Source organism: Periplaneta americana, chromosome 1 (assembly GCF_040183065.1).
Source record: "Periplaneta americana isolate PAMFEO1 chromosome 1, P.americana_PAMFEO1_priV1, whole genome shotgun sequence".
Taxonomy (NCBI): Eukaryota; Metazoa; Arthropoda; class Insecta; order Blattodea; family Blattidae; genus Periplaneta; species Periplaneta americana.
The window spans coordinates 98,955,001-98,976,398 of record NC_091117.1 but is presented as its reverse complement, the minus strand read 5'-3'; the positions used below and the strand labels follow the sequence as shown (position 1 = coordinate 98,976,398).

At 35.3% G+C, this 21,398-nt stretch overlaps 2 protein-coding genes across 3 annotated transcripts in view; one reads left to right on the top strand and one right to left on the bottom strand.

Moving 5' to 3' along the window:
• The window catches only part of LOC138698629 (lipid storage droplets surface-binding protein 2-like), a 466,618-nt gene that overhangs the window by 45,208 nt on the left and 400,012 nt on the right, over positions 1-21,398 (bottom strand). The window lies entirely within an intron of this gene.
• Positions 14,590-21,398, top strand: part of LOC138698622 (uncharacterized) — a 285,035-nt gene continuing 278,226 nt past the window's right edge. The window contains exon 1 of one of the 2 annotated variants that reach the window (XM_069824710.1): positions 14,590-14,777. In XM_069824710.1, the coding sequence (XP_069680811.1) occupies positions 14,705-14,777 (73 nt within the window). In that variant the 5' untranslated portion in view covers positions 14,590-14,704. The remainder of the gene's footprint in view (positions 14,778-21,398) is intronic. The other variant, XM_069824700.1, reaches the window with a different exon arrangement.

Below are 21,398 nucleotides of genomic sequence, written 5' to 3'. Positions count from 1 at the left end.
GATTGAACCCGGAACCTTCCGGTCAGTAGTCAGTATTCTACCAACTAAACTACGCGGATGCCAATCAAAAGAACATCGCAGTCAAATTCAGCTGTGTTCAGATAAATCGAGTTGTTTTCCATGAGAAGTCTGAGCAAGAATATTGCAATCAAATTCCGCTGTTTCGGAAGTTGTGAATTGTAGAAACTTATATAATCACTAGGGACTGTACTTTGACTCAGGAGGCTATAAAATTAAGTATTACTGGAGTTTTTACTGTAGTGGACGATGCGAGAGCATCTAGCAAGCGAAGTACTTGACTGACTGCTCACGCGACTCGGTAAAGTTACGCGGAACAAAACATAGATCACTTTAACAATTACACTAATATTCAAAATTTATATTATTTACACTATGTACACTAATATAAAGTTCAATATATACAATCAAATGCAACTTCTAAGGAGGATTACCTCATCACGTTAGAAAAGTTAGAGCTTTCCCTCAAGCAGGTGGCCTTTGCCCTTCACGGGACACAGTGGACTATCTCTATCTTTATCTTATTACACTCGAATATGCTATTTTTACTATTTACACTATTATAAAAAATGTAGGCCTATATGGATCAAATATTTACGCTTTTATATACCTTTACACTATTATAAAAAATGTAGGCCTATATGGATCAAATATTTACGCTTTTATATACCTGGTCACTGCTCAATCTATGGAAATGAACAAGCAAACTCATTGGCTAAGAAAGGAGCTTGGCTCACACTAACTACGCAAAACCAATGTCATTCCAGTCTGTGAAAATAGCTGTAAAAGAGTAATTCAAGACACAACATCTGCAAGACCTAGCCTCAAGAACATCTGAGAAGCACTGGAGAGAGAGTCAATTCTGAAATTACCAATTCAGCCAAGAAAAAGTGCAGTCGCACTCTTTCGTCTAGCAACAGGGCATGAATTACTGGCGAAACACCTCTTTCGTTTTGGGATAATGGAAACACAATCCTGCAAATTGTGTAACTATAATACAGAGATGAACCAACATCACCTTTCAATATGTTCTGGCCTACAGTCACTCACAGAAGTGAAACGCTATTGGGAAGCCAGAAAGAAGATGTTTTTCTATAAAATTGTTTCTTAATGCAATTTATCAGTAATTAGTTAATAAATAAATAAATGAATAAATAAATAAATAAATAAATAAATAAATAAATAAATAAATAAATAAATAAGTAAATAAATAAATAAATAAGTAAATAAATAAATAGATAAATAAATAAATAAGCAGTGTTGTGTATTGTACTGCAAGGTACTCATCGAGAGGCGAAACGTGGCATGTGAGCTACGCGAAAGGGAAAAGAATGGAAGATTAGAAAAAAATGTTTGTTTCAGTTTGGTTAATATTAGACCAATCTACCGACACGGAAGTTCAGTTCAGACTAAAACCGTATCTTCTCCTCCATACCCACTGGGTGTTATAGCCATGGTGCGTAATAAGGTCACAGGACAGGTCTTGCCTCCTGTATTGTATTTTATTTCATAATACTATAGCCTACTTAATTATTTTGTAAATAGTATATAACAGTGTAAATAATGTTTGATCAATATCACTCTTTATGATAGTGTAAATGGCAAAAATAGCAAATTCTAGTGTACATAGTGTAAAGGGGCTGTTAGACATTGATCACTTTCAAAAACCGATTGTCGAAAGACTGCTTTTCATCTCTAGAACATGATCTTTCATCTAATATAACTTTTGTAGGATATGCGTTTTATTTTTAATGTAGGGTAAGAGGGGTGAATAGGACCACTGAATGAAAAATTGTTTGCAACGCAAACCAATTAAGTTACTCAGTTTCAATCATACTCTAATATGGAGATTTTTTGCGAATACTGAATCGACGTTCATATTCTAAGATGGAAGAACAGTTGGAAGAAGAGCAGTTTGGCTTCAGGAAGGAAAAAGGTACGAGGGATGAAATTGAACTGCTACTAACAATCAGCTCTTTTGAGATCATCTTGTTCTTTTATGAGGTCAGCACTATTCACATTGCGAGAGATCAGTTCATTCCTTATGTTTATTTCTTGTTGTACACATCGCCTTTATCCTACACCACACAGATAAAAGTGGATAGGAGTAAGATCTGGGCCTTGATGGTCAATGCACATAACCACCACGGCCGATGCATCGGTGGGGAAAGACATGTGAGATTTATATTATGTATCACCTGACAGCTAAAATGTAAACTGCTCTGTCAAGATGGAAGAACAAGACCATCTGTACAGGTTAACTGCAAACAGCTGTTTCTCTACACCCACTTTGAACAGTGCTGCCCTCAGATCATGCCAGAGGAGAGACAAGCACTATTCCGTTGTACAGAGTCATTCGTCTTTCCTTCATACTGTTTGTAAGACTTGTTATGGACAACATTAAAAAAGCTGTATTTCACATCCATTGAAAATTGGACATGTTTGTATGGATTTTTATTAAACATGATAGTTTATACTATCACACCTAAAATATTTACTGATTATTCTAAACACCCTGTATATAACACACACTGAACCCAAAAAAAGATACTCTCAGGTGCAATGGTTGAGATACCGTTGATATACTGAGATAAAGGTGCCTCAAATGATCAGACTATAACAGTACAACTAACAATGACTTAGAATTTTATCTTGTTTCATACTAATCCACAGCTAAGTAAATAGCTTGATACGAGGCTTGTTAAGTGAATTACTTTGTAGTGCTTATATAACTTTCTCTTTTCAATTGGTTTCGCTCTCTTAGCCTCAGAGTGCCCCGAGGGCTTAGTTTACAAACATTTTCACATTGAATATTCAAATTATTAGCCTATTAATGTCTTTCTAACAAGGATTTAATACAGGTATACTTTGATATGTACTTTTCCTTAGGACCTACGTACAAATGTGTGTGTAAAATTTGTAAGAAATGGCCGGTGAAATATTGTGCAATTCAGAACAGTGTTTTTAGTTCCATGTACAGTTGTCAAAAAAAAAAAAAAAAAAAAGTGGCAGCTCTCGTGAGCAGCGAATATTTTCTAAGTCCACTTCGGATCGATCACGGTGGGTGATGTTACACGATTCTCGCGCTTGTAGAAGCAGTTTCAGAACTATGGAGTCTCTCAATATATGCGTCTTGTAGACATGCGGTAGGGTGCTCGCTTAATGATTCGAAGGTTGTATGTTCGAGTTTTGCTCAAATTATCATTTTATTTTGTTATCATTCTTTAGCGATATAAACAATATTCAAGCTATCATTTGTATTCTGCTATCGTTCTTTAGCGATATAAATAATATTCAAGTTATCATTTATATTATTATCGTTCTTTAGCGATATAAATAATACTCAAGTTATCATATGTTCTTTAGCGTTATAAATAATATTCAAGTTACCATTCATATTATGTTAACGTTCTTTAACTATATATAAAAATATACTCAAGTTATCATTTATATTTTGTTATTCTTTCGCGTTATAAATAATATTCAAGTTATCATTTCTATTCTGTTATCGTTCTTTAGCGATATAAATAATATTCTAGTTATCATCATTTGTATTCTGCTATTGTTCTTTAGCGATATAAATAATATTCACGTTATCATTTGTATTCTGCTATCGTTCTTTGGCGATAAATATTATTCAAGTTATCATATGTATTCTACATCTTGATTACAGAATTTTTAACACTATATCACTTCGGAAAAGTGTCATTTGTCCTTCTTGCCTTAAATTTTATATTACCTTGTTAACATGTTTCAGCCTGCTATTAGCCATCATCAGAACTGGTTGTTGCTGGTCTTGGCACCTTTTGTTTTGTTTCCTGTGGGGGTGTGTTTGTGTAGTGTAATGTGGAGTCAAAGAGTGTGTGTGTTCTGAAATTGAATTGTATGTTGAGAATTTCATTTGGATTGGTTTTTGTGTCTGTATATTTCATATTGTTCTAGTGTGTTTAGTTTCTGGGTTTTTGGTTGGATGTTAGAGTTTTCATGTGCGTGTTGATGTCTCTGTAGGTGTGGTTAGCATTTGTGATGTGTTCTGCATATGTGGAAGTGTTTTGTAATTTTGTTATGGCTGTGATGTGTTCCTTGTAACGTGTTTGAAATGATCTGCCTGTCTCTCCTATGTAGAAGTTGTTGCAGGTGTTGCATTTGAGTTTATATATACCTGTGTGGTTGCATTTGTTTGTGTGTTGAGATATTTTTGTAGAGTATTATTTGTTCTGTATGCGATATTATAATCTTTGGCTCTACATTACATTACACAAACACACCCCCACAGGAAACAAAACAAAAGGCGCCAAGACCAGCAATAACCAGTTCTGATGATGGCCAATAGCAAGCTGAAACATGTTAACAAGGTAATATAAAATTTAATACAAGAAAGACAAATAATACGTTTTCCGAAATGTATATCCTGTTATAGTTCTTTAGCGTTATAAATAATATTCAAGTTACCATTCATATTATGGTATCGTTCTTTAGCGATATAAATAATATTCAAGTTATAATTTATATTGTGTTATAGTTCTTTAGCGTTATAAATAATATTAAAGTTATCATTTGTATTCTGTTATCGTTCTTTAGCGATATAAATACTATTCAAGTTATCATTTATATTCTGCTATAGTACTTTAACGATATAAATAATATTCAAATTACCATTTATATTCTGTTATCGTTCTTTAGCGATATAAATAATACTTAAGTCATCATTTATATTCTGTTATAGTTCTTTAGCGTTATAAATAATATTCAAGTTATCATTTGTATTATGTTATCGTTCTTTAGCGATATAAATAATATTCAAGTTATCATTTATATTCTGTTATTGTTCTTTAGCGAAATAAATAATATTCAAATTACCATGTATATTCTATTATGTTCTTGAGCGATATAAATAATATAAATTTAATGTTAGATGTGGAAAAATACAGTTGGGTAATACTAGTGTTAGTTTTTCCTTCTCGTATTATTACATTATTCTATCCTGTAACAATAAAATGAAAAGGAACGAGAGCCTAAGACGTTGACGTCTGAATTCAGACGGTCTTCCAACTGAACCACGGGGGCACAAGTAAAGAAGCATAACCCAATCCCCCTCCAAGACGTCATGGTGATTTGTGGAAGCTCGTCCAGGACATGTCCACTCGATTGAAAAATGTAATCGAGATCGGAGGAAGATGGACTAAATATTGAATCGTGGCTTTCGGTTTGATTTTCTAACTTTTAATTGTTTGAATTTTCTAAGGCAGATGCCAGTATGCTTGTTTTGTTTATGCTATGAAAGATATTTTTGTTGAGTATAAAATCTTTCCTTCTTTCTTTCTTTCTTTCTTTCTTTCTTTCTTTCTTTCTTTCTTTCTTTCTTTCTTTCTTTCTTTCTTTCTTCTCCATTTGAGCCATAATGTCATAATAAATAATGTATTCATGAACATGATGTTAATTAGGCATACTAAAATAGTCATAAAAGAGACAGCAGCAATTATAGTTTCTCTCTATCTTAAAAACAAACAAAAAAAACATAAAAAGCACTCGGTGGTGTTCGAACGCACGACCTCACTAATACCAGCACGGAACGCTGCTATTACGCTATAAGTGTAACACGTAGAAAACTTTAATTATAACAGCAGACATATTATACAGCAGACATCGTGGTCCAACAACATTATTACATCGCCTGTCTCCGAATTGTAGCGGAACCCTAAGAGAACTTCGTATCTAGAGAGCTGCCACTTTTTCTTTTGACAGCTGTACAAGAATTGGTGATCCGTCAAGGAGGTACATGAAGTCTCAATTGCAATGATTATTTAACTTTGGGGAACCGTGAATTTGCCAAGACCATATTAACATAATAGAAGACTCCAGATTACCGAACAATCTTTGAATTATGAACCTAAGTGATTCTTCACAAGGTGAGATGAGACGATATTTCAACTACAATGTGGGTAAAACAAACTTTGATGATGTTTATGGTAGAGAGAGAGAGAGAGAGAGAGAGAGAGAGAGAGAGAGAGAGAGTGAGAGTCCAATGCCTACCCGCTTCACTTATATGATTCGGATTTCGCATATTGCGGATAGATGGCAGAATTGTGACCAGTGCCGGATTTAGGCCTAGGCAACCTAGGCAGTTGTGTAAGGCAACAATTTCCAGGGGCGGCATTTTCCCTCCCTTTCTCTCTCTCTCTCTCTCTCTCTCTCTCTCTCTCTCTCTCTCTCTCGTATCCTTTTCTTTCATTTTTTTCTATTTTCATTTTACAATGAAATTTGTTTTTAAAACACTTGTTGGTAAATCTTTCCTGAAGTTTTTTCTTGAACATCTTGTGGAAGTCGCATTGTCGTGGTCGCGGAGAGAGTAAAAGGAAAGTGTGCAGCTACATAATTATATTTTAATACCGGTATCGTGTTATTATAAAGTGCTTCTAGAGATAAAGTGGACTTGCCGGCTGTTTACATGTAAATCTGGCAGTAAGTGTGACAACTCTCGCCCAGTCCAAGGCCGCTACGGTCCACTCTATCCCTAGACGTACTATGAACCTGCTTAAATTTAACTGTTTGTAAAAGCAAGAATGCATTGTTGAAAAGCAAATCAGATGTGTGTTTATTATTATTTATCGCTATGAATAATAACCACAATTCCAGCATGTGCACTATATAATTCGACATTAAAGGTTTATTCCGCAAAAAGTTGGAGATTATTTTTCAATTTACTTCATACTTCCTATCGAAGTACCTATATGTCCCGTCGCTCTTATTTCCTGCAGCCAATAACGTTGCAGGTCGGCTACATTTAAACGTGTGTGTCTTGTCATTCGCTGCTGATGACGTTATGCACTTCCTAAGACTTCATAAATATTTAATATAATCGCCTACCATTTTGGCTCTTTCGTTGGCGTTCGCAGAAAGCACACGAGGTCGTTATTTGCCGCTCAATTACAGTGCGTTTGATTTATTATCATAGGAGCTACGACATGATAATGTTTAACGGTGTAGCAAATAGATTCCTCGTCTGGTAGCTCGGCAACGAAAGAACAAAAATGGCGAACGATACTATAGGCATCCAACAAGGAAATCTCGGTGCGCAGAAACCAGCGGGCGTGGCTGTCTCCCGCAGATGACGTATGCTCCCGTTTCCAGCATGCTCTCAAGCCTACTGTAGGGGAGTAAGAGAGGTATAGCATGCTCGCCGCGAGGAGTCCGAGCTGAGTTTTGTTTCTAGGATACATACCTAGACTTTATAGAGCCTTCACTTCCTAAAGGCGTAAACAAAGAGGAGGAGTCACGCCGGAAATAACAGCGACGCGACTTTAAGAAAAACTTTATATCAAAACAAAACCAACACTTAGCTCTCGCAACTTATTAGGTCTAAAATTACGTGCAACTTTTCTGATCCCGAACAATTTTTTTTAATTTTTGTTGCCTTATTATTTTATACATAGTAGCCTATGCCATATGATGTGTTATATAATGTATTATAATTATCAGGGAAAGGATTTATATGTAAATACATATTTACTTATAAAGCTAATATAATTTATATTTTGCATTATCTTTATGTTTCACAATGTGTAGGGTTGAAAAATCCTACTTTTATTTTCCATATTTTTCCATATTTTAGAGTTTAGTACATATTTTCGTTAATTTCCATATATTTTCCATATTTCATATAAAACAGTCCATATTATATTAGGTTTAACAATAAAACAAAACAAAATTCCATTAACTTTTAAAAATACATTTCAACAATAGAGATTTAAACACATGTTCAGTAATCCCTTTAACATCAGAGTTATTTGAAAATTAGCAGTCCTATCAACAATGGGAAAGTAAGTTACAAAACTGTATTAATTTAATTTAAAATTTTTAACAGACTTCAGTTGTGCAGCTCAACAGTTAAATGCCAGTCAGAGTACACATAGGTTCAGTTTTGTAAATCATACTATAAAGACGGTAAATATGCCAAAAGTACGTCATTCAGTCAATTTAAAATCAAAACTAACAAGTTACATTTCAGAATTTAAAGAACATGGTTTATCAACTGACAATAAAATATTATTTTGTAATTTGTGTCAGTGTGCAGTATCATCTACACAAAAGTTCCTGGTGCAACAACACATTACAACTAGTAAACATCAGGCCAACAAACAACTAAATTCCAAGCAGAGACAATTGTTTTTAACACAACCAACAACATCGAATGTAAGATCTGAGTTTAACATCGACCTGTGCCGTTCTCTCATCTCTGCTGATATTCCTCTCTACAAACTAAAGAATAAGGTCTTCAGGGAATTCCTTGAAAAATATACTCAACATACAATCCCGGATGAGTCAACACTTAGGAAGACGTATGCTCCATCCATCTACGATGAGACAATACAGAAGATAAGAGATGAAATTAAAGATAGTTCAATTTGGGTTTCCATTGATGAGACTCCCGACAAAGAAGGTAGACTTGTTGGTAATGTAGTTATCGGTTTGTTAAGTGAACAATATTCTGAACGAATTCTTTTACATTGTGATGTTCTAGAAAAGTGCAATAACAAAACTATAGTTAAACTGTTCAACGAAGCTATGGGTATCCTGTGGCCAAAGGGTATTATGTACGATAATGTGTTATTCTTTATTAGCGATGCTGCCCCTTATATGGTCAAAGCTGGACAAGCATTATCTGTTGTATATCCTAAATTGACTCATTTTACTTGTGTGGCGCATGCATTTCATCGTGTGGCAGAAGTGGTCAGAGACAATTTCCCTAAAGTAGATTTGTTGATTTCATCAGTGAAAAAAGTATTTCTCAAAGCTCCCAGTAGAGTTAACGTGTTGAAAGAAATGTACCCTGAAATTCCATTGCCACCAAAGCCAATTTTAACTAGATGGGGTACATGGCTAGAAGCAGTTGAATATTATGCCGAACATATAGACTCTATTAACAATGTTCTCCTTGCATTGGACTCTGAAGATGCAGTCTCAATTGATACTGCGAAAACAGTTACCTGTGACATAAGTGTGAAGAATGACTTAGCTCACATTCAGCATACATTTTCATGCATCATAAAAACGCTCAAAAGTCTCCAAAATAGGCACCTTTCACTATCTGAAAGTTTTGAAATTATAAATAGTACTGTGGAACAACTGAATCGTGGTAGAGGTAAAGTTGCAGATGCAGTAAGAGCTAAGGTGGACACTGTACTTTCAAAAAACCCTGGATATGAAGAACTACAAAAGGTTGTTGCTGTGATGAGTGGTGAATCAACAGTGAAGATTAACTTGGACTTATCCCCAGCAGACATTGTGAAATTGAATTATGTACCAGTTACTTCTTGTGACGTCGAACGCTCTTTTAGTCAGTATAAATCTATCCTCAGAGACAATAGAAGAAGATTCACTTTTCAGCACTTGAAAGAAATGTTTGTAACCTATTGTTATGGTAACAGACAATAAAAATTGTGTTTTGTTGAAACTACATTGGAAGATAAGGTACGTCCATTATATTTTTTGTTTAGTTTGATTAAAATGTACCAATATTTAACGTACATAGTCATTTTTTTATAATTTTAAGTCCATATTTAATTCCATATTTTGGTAAAAATCCATATTTAATTCCATATTTTGGTAAAAATAACTACATATATATTTACATATTTCATATATTTTTAGTCCATATAAATCCGTTCCCTGATAATTATATTATATTTACTTATATTATTGTAGTGTTGTTTTTCTCTTCTATTGAATACAATAAGGTATTATCGCCGCGCTCTCATGGTTAACATGTCGGCATCTTACAATAACGTGCGGCGTGCTTTTAAAACAATTTTGCCGACCGATTGTTGCTCTGTAGTTTCACTCTAAGCGTCACGTTGTCACGTCTACTTCCTCGATAAGAATAAGCACTAGTTTGTTATAGGCCTATTGTTATTCATATACGAGTACGTTGACATTCTTAACTCTTAATAATAACTCTGTAATAACTAATTTTTAATCACATACCTTAATGTTTGTCCTCAGCGCAAGACATTGCAACCTCGGTTTTAGTCCACGTGGATTAGACAAGTAGATGTCATTTAATAATGGAAGCAGCTTATTGGTTGCAATATTGAAATTTGAGGCGAGTGATAGGAGTGGCGACATAAGAAATTGAAAACAATAATGCAATTAAATTTCAAATACCTGCCGAATGTTATGCACGAGGCCGCTCAAAGACCTGACGAATGTTAACCATGAGAGCGCGGCGATAATATTCCTTATGACTGAAACTGTAACCAGTACAGGAAGTTATTGAAGCAGTGTTCGTTACAACAATGGATTTAAGTAGCAGCTGCATATTGTAGCAACACCTGGAGCTAGTACAGAATCATAACAGCATTTAAATTAAATAACTTCAGATGAACAAAACGAAATAAAATGGGAAGTAACGCACAACCTAGTTGGAATATTTTGTGATCCCAAGTCCAAATATTTGAAATTCAATTACAAATAAATATGTTATATATATATATACACAAACTAATTTAGAGAGTGTAATAAAAGCATAGCTTTTAATAGAAAAAAGAACATCTCTTGCGAATCTCTGGAGAAATAACTAAAGAAGATACTGGTAAAGTCTTTTGTGTGGCGTTGTAAGGGACAGAAACATGGACATTACGACGAAGTGAAGAGAGCGAAGAGAAGCATTTCAATTGTGCATACGAAGAAGGATGGAGTGTGTGAAATGGACAGACAGAATAAGAAACGAAGGTGTGTTGAAAAGAGTGAGTAAAGAAAGAATAATGCTGAAACTGATCGAGAAGAGAAAAAGGAATTAGCTGGGTCACTGGTTGAGAAGAAACTGCCTTCTGAAGGATGCACTGGAAGGAATGGTGAACGGGAGAAAAATTCGGGTCAGAAGAAAATATCAGATGATAGACGGCATTAAGATATATAGATCATATACGGAGACTAAGAGGAAGGCAGAAAATAGGAAAGACTGGAGAATGCTGGGTTTGCAGTGAAAGATCTTCCCTTGGACAGAACACTATGAATGAGTGAATAGATCTAAAATACTGAATGAATAGAACTGCATTCTGCCAACTTACAAGCGTATGTAAAAAGTATGCGATCAGAAAAAACCCCAGATAGGTTGCGAGAGTTAAAATAAACCACAGTCTGGTTTTCAGTAATCAATTTTCTTTAAACAATGAATAAGTTCGAATTTATTTCTTTGCATCGAGTCTGATATGCTTCGTCAGATAGACTTTGATGACATCATCTGTGAAGAAAGTGCGAAGGAAATCTTTATAATCATAGACGGAGAGAGAAACGTTTCCTTGGGGGGGGGGGGCAAAGCAAAACCATAGAATCTCCATATAACGAGGTTATGGGGGACATCATTTACCTCCTCTCCCTGTTATAGCTTGACCGTGGTACAGTACAGTACTTATATCGGAATATGATCATTTAATAAAGGTATTTTCGGGAGGCATGTTTCTTAAAGTGTTATATCCATATCCGCGATGTTTCGGACCAGATTGTATAGGGCTTACACTGTAGGTCTACTACTCTACTACAAATTATAATAAGGCATACCTTAAAACATTCTCCCTCTTTTTCTCTTTCGTACATATACATCAATAAATCTACGTAACAGTGCTAACAGAAACTTTTTTATATGAAGCTTACCTTCCTGAAGATATGAAATGTAATTATGTAAACTCTAATTATTATTTTATTTAATCTCGTCTTTAAGTTTACACATTATACCGGGATCACTTTTCTTTTTTCTGCATTCTTGTGCAGTGTGTTATTCATATTTCTCCAAGTGGCGGCCTGAACACCTGCAGACTTCGAACACATGCGTACAGGCTATTACAAAAGAAACATTACAGTGCTTTCATTCCTCCAATGAGGTATAGAAATTCTTACACATTCAGAAATTTAAAATAAATATTATAGTCCGATACATGACCTGAAGACATTAATTCGTCAATTTAAGCACAGAACCTTAATCATAAACAAAAGCAACAAAGATCTTTTGAATTCAATATTTTCTAACGTTAATAGAAGATAAATTTAAACAAGTTTGGGGGGGGGGGGGAACAGTGTCCCCTCATGACCCCCCATAACTTCACCTATGTTTATACAGGGACATCAATTTATTTTCACTAACATTTCTAATATTAACCTGGCTATACCTTTGGATCAACAATTAAGAACCGGAAACACCGTTTGCTACCCCCTTCCACGACTGGAGTTCGATGATACTGGCGTAACATACAAACAAATCACTTTACTAAGTATAGGAGGGAAGAAAAGTAGTTCATCCATTTACGTAAACTAGGAAATATCGCGATTTTGAGTTTCATAATTTTCATTAGGTTTTTGTTTAATCAAAATACAGTACAGTATTAACAATAAGTATTTTTACTCACGAACTGAGCTTTCCATGCGAACGTATTCATTATGCAGTGTATATTAGCCTATACTGTCTACAGCACATTAGCGTACAATAAAGAGAGTGAATTTAAATTGAAAAATAATCATAATATGGATATTTAAACAAATTTTTGAAAATGGTGGCCGTTCATTTCGATACAGGCTTCAGTTCTAATGTGCATATTATCGTACTATAGACTATTGTACGTAATTCCAATTACCAGGTTCGTCCTTCGTATCAGTAACTCATGTTGAAATAATTCTGTACCTACTCTATAAAAGAGATCTTACATACTGTAAATTCAATCTTCACTTCTGCCAGATCCGAAAATATAAAGTTACTTAGGTTGCTATCTACTGTCCGTCCAAGTGGTTACGTCGCAGCGTCGTAGAAAGGGAGGAAATCACGTGACAGTTAATTACTTAACGAGGCCCTTTTATTTAAGTTATTTTAAACAATTGTATGGGTATAATATTACGCAGACGTCCAATTCCTAACATAAATTAATGTTCTCAGAAAAGAGCTGACATCCCAGCCATTAGCATTTACAGAGAAGCGAATAGAAGCAGGTGGGGGAAACCGGGATGCGACGTAGGCAAATGGAAAATGATGGAATATGGAAAGCTCTTTCGTCGCTGGAAAACGCCAACATATTTTTGGAACGTACTGTTTACCATGACCGTAAGGCTGATATGACTGTATATGCGGTCTTGGATCTGTGTGGTGGACGGTTGAACTTCATTAGTAGAAGGGGTGGGAGTGAAGTACATTAAAAAACTCAGGTACAATAAAAATTGAAGTAAAATAAAATGATGTCCCTGTACTTCACAAGTAAGATGCATGTATTTTGATTCCAGTAAGTTATTAGTTTCTGAATTGTAACATCTCATTTAAAACTAATTTAAACTAAACATGATCTATATAATAGCTGCTTATAAATTGTTTGTGGGAGTTGGGGAGCGGCAAATTTTAGCACTGCCTAGGGGCGGCACTATACCTAAATACGGCTTTGACTGTGACTCATTTTCAAGTTACACACCACTTCAGCGGGCCACGCTGTGCATGATCTGTACTGTGGAGAGTTATGACGTGTACTACAGTGAGTGTATGTGTAAGGTTCATGTACTAAGTGTAGTGTAGAGAATGGGTGAGTGGAGTAACGGTTAGCGCGTCTGGCCACGAAACCAGGTGGCCCGGGTTCGATTCCCGGTCGGGGCAAGTTACCTGGTTGAGGTTTTATCCGGGGTTTTCCCTCAACCCAATATGAGCAAATGCTGGGTAACTTTCGGTGTTGGACCCCGGACTCATTTCACCGGCATTATCACCTTCATCTCATTCAGACGCTAAATAACCTAGATTTTGATAAAGCGTCGTAAAATAACCTACAAAAAAAAGAATGGGTGAGGATGATGATGAATATGAGGAAGGGAGAAGGGAAAACCCAGTGTCCTGTCGGCACGTAGCCTACACCTGTTGAATAGCACCGAGGGGGCCGCCAGCTTAACTTCCCCATCCGACGTACGAATTACTATCAACAGTGATATATTATGCCTTCTCTTCAAATGCACTGCGGAGAGATTTGGGATTTAACCAGGCATATTGGTGCACAATCTAGTGATTATAAGTTGTGTACCACCACCTCGCCTAGCACCGATATAGCTAGTCCCGTATAAATGTTACACGAAAATCTCTGACTCTGCTGGGAATCAAACCCGGGCCGGCTAGTAAGAAGGCAGTCGCGCTATCACTGAGCTAACTCGGCGGACTTTATGGTAAAGATTTTAATGACGAACGACGACGATGATGATGATGATGATGATGATGATGATGATGATGATGATGATGATGATGATGATGATGATGATGATGATGATGAGACTTTGTTATTAATAAAAATTTCACTTGTGAAAACTTCACATAAAAAAGCGGTTCACTGCGTACAATAGTGCTAATTTCAATATTAGGCATACTTGACATCTGTATTATTTTCATCGCTTCCTTTGTATTATTTATCGGTTTATATACATCGTTAGAATATGCTACGAAATCTACTGCATTAACTCTTTGCAGACTCTAAAGTACAATAATTCCTGGAATCTGTCAGATTCATAAGTTGGCATTATTAAGCGTTCCATCGACTATAACACTCGCGGCTAACAAAGAAACCCAGCAAGTTGGCGTCACTGGCACAAGGCCGGCGTGTGGTTGAAGAAATCAGTAGCTGGTTTGGCGTGAGGTAGTGTGGACTTGAAAACGTGTGAAGTGCAGTTCTGTGCCTATATGGATCACCATGCTAGCGTGGAGACGTTGCTCTCCAAAGCAGAGATCCCCATTATCGACCTTTCCCACATGGGTAAGTACGTACTTAATTAACTTCAGTTCTCCATGTGTCTTACTTCCGAAATCATACAGTGCAAGTTTCAGCAACACATTTCTGTTCTGAGCGTCATAGAGGAACCAGACAGGTTTGCTCCTACCTGACAGCCGTAGTACATGTGCTTGTGATTTAATGGAAATAAACGAATCTGCGTAGGGAAATGAAGTAACTATTAATGCGCAAATTTTCAAAACAAAAACATTTGTAAAAAATGATAATCAGAAATATTGCAAAACATGGAATACCTTGATGTTAAAAATATGTCATTTTACATTGTAGAGTTTGTTGTTTAGTCAACTGTCCGAAGTCATGTTTGAACCTCTTCATTGACACCAATAACGCATCACTCATGAGAAGCCACGAGATAATAGAGTAGGGTGGCTAGTTTCTTTCAGTGTAAAGGTTATTTGATCGAATTTTCTTAGTCTACTTATTCTGAAATGGTGAGAGATTGTTTCAAAACACGTTGTAAGCTGTGAGTAGTGTTTTTAAGATAATGATGTCTCATTAAGGAATACTGTTCGTCTTAAAACAAAACGTGTTTCTTTCACTTTATAAAATTTTATTCAAGTCTTAAATAGTCGAATTCAACTTCATGTTAGCTAAAATTCTGTCGTTTCTATGGCTTTGGAACATTCTTCTAATATAAAAGAAATCCTTATTAAATCGCGCACACATATTGTTATTACCGTACTTCAGCTGTTCAGTATTTATTACTTCTCTTGCACAGTACATGACATTTTTATACTTCGAACAGCGTTAAATTTTTAATTTCATTCATTTGATAGAAATTCGCGAACAATGCATTTTTCCAGAAGCTAACTGGAATATGCATTCTTATATTATTTATTTTATGGACTACTAATCTATATTACAACTACTACATGAAGAGAAAAATGTGGCTTTATTATTATCATTATTATCACGGTCATCACTAGACAGTTTCTCTGAAGTAATACAATTTACTTAAGGGGATACTCTGGTGTAAAGTGTGAAAATTTTAGGGATTGTTTTCCCAATTACAACATCATTACTGTGTGTACTTTCGTCCTGCCAGAGGAATTTGTTCAATTCCACCTCTAAGTTGTTTTTAATGCTACAAGGTTATTCAAAAGTAAGTTGCCATTTTGAAACAGCTGTATCTTCTGTTCATATCAGCAGTTTGGTTTTATATAGGTGCCATTACTGTTTAGAACGGAGAAAGGAACTTGCCACCCTACCCCATTATCTCCTGATATAGTTGCCTCTAGTTGGTGTCACTTGTGAGGTTCAGACCTGTCTTCGGACAGTTGACTAAACAAAATAACTGTTTACAAGGTCTGAGGTTTTTTTATCGATCCGTGTTTCGTTGCTATGGTAACTGTCTCACGCTTGTACAAACAATAATTGTTGTCCAGAATCCAGACGACAAAAGGGGAGTAATTTTAATTATATTTACAATGGTTTTACCTTTACATGATATCAAGGTTACTGTCTAGTGTGGTTTTACGCCACATTTCATAATAGGACCGTATTTCTACGAAGAAATTGAAAATAGACAAACAAAAACAGTGACGGTAACCGGGCAGCGATATTTTCAAATGTTGCAAGACTTTGCAATACAAGCGTTACAGAATCATGAAATCGAAAACATTGTTTTCATCAAGACGGCGCTCCACCTCACACACACAACAATGTAAAAACACAATTGCGCAACACATTTTGGTGATTGTGTAATTAGTAGACATTTTTCGAACAGTTGGCCTGCTAGGTCACCAGACAAATCCAGCTGACTACTGGTTATGGGGTTATCTAAAAGAAAAGATATTTCTTAGTAGACTTACTACACGTGAGGAACTGAAACAGTCAATATCGGATGTCATTGAAAACATCCCTAGGAGTGTGCTTACTAAAGCCGTTTATAGCATAGAAGAAAGACTATTTCTTATTGAACAACACGGTGGTGATAATGTTTAATTTTTTTCGTGTTTTAATAAAATCCCGTTTCTTTACGAACACATTGGTATTTTTATTTTCGTGGAATCTAAAAATTTGACATAGGCCTATTTATTACCATTTCAAAATGAGAACTTACTTTTGAATAAGCTTATGTATGTGTATATATATATATATATATATATAATTTGAACTGGTAATGGAAATTATGGGAACACGGTGGAACTGATTTTAATGAACGAACCCACATTTTAAAACTTAACATCGAAAGGTATAGAGAAAAATAGTAGTTTTTCAATGATACGTCGATTTTCCTACAAAATGTTCCTACACTTCAAAAACATTTGTCATCAGTTTTGAGAACTAACGGCTTTTCAAGATAAGACCATAGTCTAGTATAGGCACCTGCATGGGTCTCAAAATCGTACTGGTGGCGCCGCGCAGTGTCTCAATTCCTAATTAACTACAGGCTCGCAGTCATTCACTAGTCATGTGTGATATAGAAATTACATGCGGCTTTCTGCCGATAAAAAGTTGTAATATTAGTAAGAATGGGTTCATTGATTCATAGTGTTCTGCCCAAGGGCAAGTCTTACACTGCAAACCCAGCAATCTTCAGTCTTTAATTATTTTATAGACTGAGTGGAAAGTTCAGTACTGCTAGAGGAGTGTAAAAATGTAACTACAAAGTTCCTGAAATATCAGTGAAGTTGTTTGGCATTTAAATCAGATTTCAGACCATTGAATGAGGGTGAACAATCATATTACGAAAACACTGATATACTTATATTTGATGTCATGACGTGTGTAATATTTATGTGTGTATAATGTCTCTATAAATTACGTATTTTAATGTGATTTAATTCTAAAAGTAGTCTTAATTACACTTCCTGAATAATGGGCGACTGCAAATTCTCTAAAACACAACACATAATGAACAATATCATCAACATACTACCTCTGATTGAGGTTCTGGCTGATACGTACATCTGTTATCAGGCTGTACATCTCACTTGACAATGTGTCAGAGGAAGAATAATATTGTTTGTATGCATATGAAGTCTGACTAGTGTAATTTGTAGCTAGTCGGCGATATATGCAATGGAAGGGAAAAGGAACTGGCCACTCTACCCCATGATATTCTGGCCTAGTTGCCTCATAATTGGTGCCTTGTTGGTATCACTTATGAGGTTCAGACTTCTCTTTGGACAGTTGAATAAACAATAAGATCAACATGCGGAAGCAGTTCAATTGATAGTTTGTGTAAAATGTTATACTGTATATTTTAATTCGCTGAATGCACCTTTCAACATGAATTCGAACACTGGCAACGCTGTAAGTAGTTTCGACTTCTTCAGCTGTTAATTTGCCATCGTGCAGATACGGTGGAGTAACAACAATGATCCCTTTATCGGAGAGGTTTGTTATTATTCCGGGAAAACCTGACTTCATCACCACCTTCTAATAAAGTCAATAATCCCCAATCAGCTGTTATGAATGTGTCACTCGATCTGCCTCGGTAGCATTTAGATTTGAAAGCCACCATCTGAACCACATTGGGTGGCTGTTCCACTTCTGAACAATTAATTGTCACTCTACATTTTTCAATATTGCAGGCATTGTTTCCTGAATACTTTCTCTGCTAGGCCAAAACCCAAAATTACAGTAACCATTGTGGATGTCAACAACATTAAAGTGGCGGTAAAAATACATTATAATTATAATTGTACGATTAACTCCGAACATCACCCTCATAGCAGAATACGACAATCCAGTTTTCATTTTAATTGGAAAATATGAGTAGACGATTTTCTTTAATAATCTTACTCTTGGACAGAATTTTTCGAAAGCTTTCGATGTGAAATTCACTAATAAAAATGGCAAAAATAATATGTATTGTCTACATCTTGGGGCGTTTCGACTATCTATGGTAGCTATTTTTGGGTTAAATGATATAATTGGACATTTTTCTTATTATGATTCTACGGGTATGATTGTGTTTCAATTGGCAGCAATTTTAACAATATATTCGAAACCACAAATGTCACTCCCATGAAGTCTGGTAGTTCTGTCTCATTTTTTATTGTAGAATAATTTCGGAAACCTTGCTTTTCATTAAACATATCATCTGTTCCTGAACGCTTGTCATAACATTTCTTATGTGACTTCAGTTCGGCATGTAATGGAATAGACACTTGAGTAGACAATTCACACAATTCAATTGTGAAAGAAAAAACAAAATCGCTAAGAATGGTTTCATTTACTTCTGCCTGTATGGCTACTTCATTTTTCGAAATGACACTTGTTGAGCATTTGCCTTCCATTAAACTTAAATTTTCACCTTTTCGTCTTCTTTATGCGTCTCTTTCGTACCTTTCCGGAGCTAGTTGAGATGAGGCAGTCTTTTTCTTGTAATCTTTTATAAAAATACTGGGAACGGTATGCTAGTTTTGGGGGTGTTCTGATCTCGTTCCCAATATAATGAAAACCGCAAATTCTTGCTGCGGGTGTTGATTTCCAAGGTGAACCATCAGCACTTGAAATCAAGAATTAAATATCGATATGAATACATTTAAAAATAAATATATTATTATTTATTGTTGCTAATATTATACATAATATATATGTAAAGAACTCAGTAATTATGTACTTTTTGAAATTTAAACGATAAATTCCCGTCGTTGTTAACTTAATGGTTATTTATAAACATAATACTATATATATTCTATTTTTTATATCAGGCCTAATATATAATAAATAATAATACTATGATTATAAGCAGTGTAGCCTTATTTACTTTCGTCTGCCTACTGCATGGATCCACAATTAGCGTCGTTGCGCTTCAGTTTTCTGTTTTGGGAATGAATAAAAACAATATCGGTTGGTGTGTTCCTATAAGCATTACTACACTCAAGAACACAGCAATTTGCGTTACCTTTCCGCTTTTTAGGATCATCCATATTTCTAATCATTTAACCTGAGATGTTAAGTATATTCATACGCTTCAAGCACAACTCTATCGCTGCTGTCCCGCAGTTAGTAACAACAGTCGCCACCAGAGGAGCTTGCACGGTGCCTATATACAGTCACGAAGCTTGGGATGATTTTTTTCATTTCTCGCGATAGTTGCTAGCGCTTGGAGCGCTGTGAGTACTAGGAACAATAGACTGCGCCACTGCCATCGTGGTCTAATTCAGGCCGTAAGGCAAACCATGTAATTCGCTTAACCCGATCACGAAGGGCGGCGTTTTAACCGTATAAATTAGTTGGGATGCATAAAGAGTAACATATATTTCTCTCAAATGTAGTGTAATTGCATTAATAAAATTTAAAACAATGATTATGAAACACTTAAGACATAATTCACTTGCGAGTTAAGATGTAATATTATTTTTTGTGTGAAAATTACGTTGTTCGTATATGTAATACCTGTCTTTATTTCGATTAAATATTGCGAAATTCCTGTACATTCATTTATGCACGATTCAGTAATTTTCAGTTGCACCGCACGGATATTTAGATATGTTGAAATTATAGGTTATGTTTACTGTCCCAGTTGCCCCTTTCTGGTTAATTTTAGTGGTCTCCAATGCCCTGCCATTCATATGGAATTTATAGGTTATGTTTACTTTATTTAACTTGATTCGCAATTATACATTATAATTAAGCATAATGTCATGTATGATACCCCACACATTCAATTTGTCTATTTTAATACTACAATTGAGTACTGAATCATTGTATTTATCTCTACCGAAGAGACGAAGTAACACAATCGTACGTACACTAATTTCATAGGAGTGGTATTGTAAATTGTCTGCCTACAATTACGAAAGGTAGATGTGCTGAATTAAAATCACAATATAACCTAAATTCTTTTTTATTAAACCTCAAAATAGATTCCATTCTAAACTTAAAATGTTGATGCGAACAGATTATGTTAACACGTAAAATTCTCTTCACATTAAAATAACACAGTTCTGTAATTATTCCTGCAACAAATTATGCAACTATAATATTTCACTGAGCTCCGTACACTGAAATAGAAAACCCGAACATACATTAAGGCCTGGTCTAGATTGAAAAGGCATTGACTGTGCATATTTCGCATTGTTGTGAAAAGTTATGTAAACTGTGAAATGTTCGTTATCGGTTGTAATAACTATAAATGGCTAAAATGCAATAATTTGAATAATAATATAGGACAAGGAGACGTTTGTAGTACTATAAATTGTAAGAAAAAAAGGTCAAAGTTATCCTTCTTCCGAAAGATCCAGGAAGGTGAGTTTATTTAATATATAGCCTACTTTATGAAAATAATATATAAACCTTATGTATTTCATATTTCAATAGTGGAAGGAAGGTGTTAATTTTTTCAAAAGAACACGACATTGAAAGTACAATACATTTTATCGTCTGCTAGGGAAAGAGTCTGTGGTGAGGCGATAGTAGCGATCCTGGTGGTTAGCAACTATCTATGTATGCACATTTATTAAGTATCGAGCTTCGTGACTGTATATACTAGACTGTGATAAGACAGTACACATACTAGCTACATTATCACGAAGGCCATGATCTACAGGATTGCCAACATGCTATTTAGAGCTCAGAGTCTAACATCGTAATGTGAAAATGTCGATCTTCATTTGTGTGATTTTCTGA